General features: G+C 30.9%; 1 protein-coding gene across 1 annotated transcript; it reads right to left on the bottom strand.

The window, feature by feature from the left end:
- Positions 1-2525: 2525 nt before the first annotated feature.
- LOC109339590 (ras guanine nucleotide exchange factor P-like) lies at positions 2526-4005 on the bottom strand. Its single transcript, XM_019577053.1, has 2 exons — positions 3520-4005; positions 2526-3344 (listed from the first exon to the last, which is right to left on the bottom strand). The coding sequence occupies exon 2, from the start codon at positions 3301-3303 to the stop codon at positions 2947-2949; it is 357 nt and encodes a 118-aa protein (XP_019432598.1). The 5' UTR covers positions 3304-3344; positions 3520-4005; the 3' UTR covers positions 2526-2946.
- Positions 4006-4438: the final 433 nt, after the last annotated feature.

The following is a 4438-nucleotide window of genomic DNA, read 5'->3' on the forward strand; positions in this document are numbered from 1 at the left end:
TGATTATTAGCTAAAACATAATCAAATAAATAACATTTAATTATACAATATTTGAATGCTAAAAATATATTCAAATATTTATACACAATGAACATTAATCTAAAATAAAATATAAGCATTTAAGAGATATGCTAAAAAATCCTTATGACTTTATATGATACTTATAAACGTAATCACAAAAAATATGATGCAAAAATAACTCCTTATATTTATAATTTTATTTAGAGAATATAGAGGTGAGATATTATCCAATACAATTTCAATTTTATTTATTGAGTTATTTAAGAATCAAATATTTTCTATAATCACACTTTCAATAAATAAATGTTTATACAAACACATTTATAATTGTTAATATTCTACATATACACTCAAAAATCAATGTTAATATTGCGGGAAATATAATGCTTCAATACATGATTTATTGATGTTATAAAGTATATGTATATTATATTTGCATTATGCATAAACAAAGAAGCAACTCATGCAAGTGCACGGGTATACTGCTAGTTTCCTGTTTAAAAATGTACTCTACAAATATCACTTATTGATCTTTATTGTATTGGGTTAGCACCCCTTCTACTCTTTCAGTTCATTTTTGCTTATAAAAAAAGACATTATAAAATATGATAAATATATGTGTATACCGATAGCTATAAGAATTTTTTATAATGTCACTATATCATCTACAATTCATTTTCAATCATGATTCTTAAATAAAAGTAATACAAATAAATAGTGGAATATGTATTGACTGTGTATAAATCTTTATACCATCAGTCCAATAATATTACACTCATAAAAAAAATTAGTTCTATTATCATCAATGACGATTGTGGATGACAACACAATCCATTTAACCATGATTCATAACATGTAAATCAGTCTATCCTGTCCATCTTTATATATTAGTAAGTATAGATCGTCAACCATGGAGACAAGGTGAGATACTTAGAGATAACTATATAAGAAAATGAATTAAGAGATATACATGCATCAATTTTGGGGCTACAATATTTGTGGTGGCCAATTGAGGCGCAACCATGAACAATGGTGTATGTTGCGATGAGCAATGATAGAGGAAGAAGTAGAAGATCGACTATGACTTTTCACTATCTCACACTATCACCATTTTAAAACTGAATTTTACCTAACTATCATCATGGCCCAATAGTAGAAATACTCATCAAAATTTTATACAATCCAATTGGATATATTTCATACACTAATCCTAGACATATCACCAATGTTAATTTAGTATGAAAAGTGACAACACAAGAGCCTTAGTTGATGCTAGTTATGATGTTTGATGTATCTAAGATTCTAACTAAGGAAAAGAGTGAAATCAAATTAAAGATGAATGGGAAAAGGGGGCAACAAAGAAAAAGAAAAGATGGAAAATGATTGTTAGGTAAACAAATATAGGAGATAGGTGTGAGAGAACAATGCATTCTGGTTGAGAAATAGGTAAAGGAAGGCGAAATGTAAATAAACATATGAAGGACATAGAAGCAAAATTATAAAGAAGATGAGAAGAAAAATGAATGCAAAGAGGTGGCATTTATCATCTGACGTAATATCTCCCTCATTATTCTCAACCGTCTCAATTACTCTTGCATTTATGTCATTTAAATGGTCTTAATAGAATGACCATTATTTTTCAATGCTTGGAACTACCCAACCCACCCTCTACATCTCTTAATTCATTCATATCATTTCCCTTCCCAATTCACATAAAAGTTTTATTAGAGCAAGTACAATGACCATTATTGTGTGTTATTAAATTCTTAAGAACGTTTAACATGCAATTCATCATGGTAAAAACATTCTTATTAAGAATTAATTCATATTTCACAGCCCGTTTTTATGGTCATACTTTATTGAAAATGATAAATAAATATAAAATAATCAATCAAACTCATTTAAGAATGGAAAAGTTATTGACCGTCCCGGATACTCTTATACTACACAACATACAACTTTTATGACATTGCTATAGTAGTGGATACTTGAAACTTTTTGTAAGGTAAGAAATTAGAAAAGTCTCCATTGACTTATAAATTGGATAATATGAAAGGATTTGAATGAAATTATAAATTTATTTAGGCCATTGTGATGTAACATTAGAAGCTAGTATTAGATACAAAATCAACTAGCATTAGTTGCATGCAACCACCAAGCAAGTATACATGACTTCTTTATATGTTGTCCTTGGAAATAATAAAATAAAAAGTGATATGCAATACTTTGCTTCATATGTACTGTAGGTTAAGATGTAAAAATCAGTGATGATGACCTTAGCTTTCAAACCTTTTAAACTGTTACCAAGTACAACGAATCTGCATATTGTCATACAAAGTAAAGTTTTTTTGATTGGTATCTTCACTTTTTATGTACCTACATTAACAAATGTATACATGCTTGGTGGGATGAAATAATAATAATAATAATAATAATAATCATAATAATAATATAATAATTGATAAAAAAGAAAGGAGAGAGTCAAAGGAAAAATAAAACTAAGGTTGATAAATTTAACCTAAAATTTCAATAAGCAAACTACTAGGGCAATTGAGTATTACATTTTTTCTGCCAAAAAAGCAGAAAATCTGAAGTTCTGAACATCCACTCAACTCCCATATAGATATTCTAGCATTCCCATATTTTCCCCTATATATAATAATATTTAGAATAGTGCTATTTACGTTCCACTCTTCTATATGTCTCTGAATCCTCTGCTTAGACAAAATTGTTAGGACTCCCACAATGAAAGTAGAGGAACAAAGAAGAGTAAAAGTGGAGCGCACGTAGCACTACTCATACAAAAGGCAAAATAGCTTAAATAGTAAAAAAAAGCACTTTTTTGAAAATAGAGATTCCTAGGATTATAAGTTAAATAAAAACCTAATAACATGTCCTACTAGAACATAGAAAGAATCTAAAACTTTAGATCCTTTTGTTGCGGTTCTCATTGTTGTTGTCATGATCATGAAGGAAATCAAGCAAGACGGTGCTTTTGCATTTGGGGCACTTAGGATCTTCTTCAGAGAGCATGACATACATGAGGCAACGAGGACAACCCACGAGAACCATGGATGTAGCTTCGGGGCTATTAGAGTATCTGTTATTGTTATTGTTGTTGTTGTTGTCATCAGAAGAGACACAAGAGCTTGGTGGTGATGTTGGTGAAACCGTCGCTGATCGCGTCGGCGATGATTCCTGTCCACGGTGGTGATCAACCCTTGGTGGTGATAGGTTCAGCTTCAGGTCAAGTTTTGGACCACTTCCGTTTCTGCGACTCATAGTTTCTTCTTTGTTGTTGTTGTTGCAAATTATGTTATACCCTTGCAAAGAAGAAAGAAAAAAAAAACAAGTGTTATTAGCTACAAAAGGAGAAAACAAAACATATATAATTCCGTGACTAAAAGGTAATATACTAATATCTAACAGCATCATAGAAAAGAATATATGTGGTTACTATTACTATAGAAAAAAGAAGAAAAAAGGGTGATCACTCACTGAGAGAGAGGTTGGTGAAAGAAGAGTTTTGAAGGTGAAAGGAGAATAAGAGAAAAAGGGTGAATTATGAAAAGAAGAATAAGATGGTTGGAGGCATAAGAAACTCCGGCACCACCAAGAAAATGATGACTTGTGTTGTTAGAATGGACCTTAGAGGCCATTTTATATAAGGAAAAAGAAGGGTAGTGATTTAAGGCTTAATTTAATTGTGGGGAGAGAGGTGGGGGTATAAGGTATAGAGAGAGAAAAAGAGAGTGAATGGAATTGTAATGAATTGTATTGAATGGAATTGAATTGAAGTATTGGGTAGAAGAAGAGTGTAAATTGAGGCCAGGAAATGTATTAATTGTTTGGAAAAATCCCAAGAAGTATGCAGGAAGAGGAAATTGGTAGTAAATATTGCAATTAAAAATTGCAGGAAGGAGGGCCTTTCTTTCATTCATTGCTTAGGGAGAGAGTCGGTGTTTAAGAAAAGAGTCTCAGAACAACACAGCTCAAGAGAAACACCTAGCTTTTAAAGCTAAAACCCCATATTTAAGAAATCCAACCCCACCAATATAATTTAATGGCTAGTAGTAAGCACCAATTTTTATTTTTGAAAATTGTAGCTATAGTAAATTAAGGGTAACATCAAATTTAAATGTTCAACAATACCCCAAGAAAATGAAACCAAACTATATTAAATGACTATGGTCAATGGTATAAGCTTGACTGTTTTATACTTAAAATAAGTTTTTGTTTTGCTATGTAATGAAACATACTTAGCAGAATCTAATGTTGGATATATTACTCTCATGTTCTGAGTATGTTGTTTTTTCATGGATTCTCACTTTGCTTTGGGAAGTACAACACATACCCATGGACCATGGTCCAACAGACATTACAGTATCTCATGCTGTTTTTATCACTATCAACTGGA

The sequence above is a fragment of the Lupinus angustifolius genome, unplaced genomic scaffold (genome assembly GCF_001865875.1).
Source record: "Lupinus angustifolius cultivar Tanjil unplaced genomic scaffold, LupAngTanjil_v1.0 Scaffold_81_207, whole genome shotgun sequence".
Classification (NCBI taxonomy): domain Eukaryota; kingdom Viridiplantae; phylum Streptophyta; class Magnoliopsida; order Fabales; family Fabaceae; genus Lupinus; species Lupinus angustifolius.

Excerpts from the sequence above, each read along its gene's own strand:
- LOC109339590 (XM_019577053.1), bottom strand. The coding sequence starts at position 3,303 with ATGAGTCGCAGAAACGGAAGTGGTCCAAAACTTGACCTGAAGCTGAAC.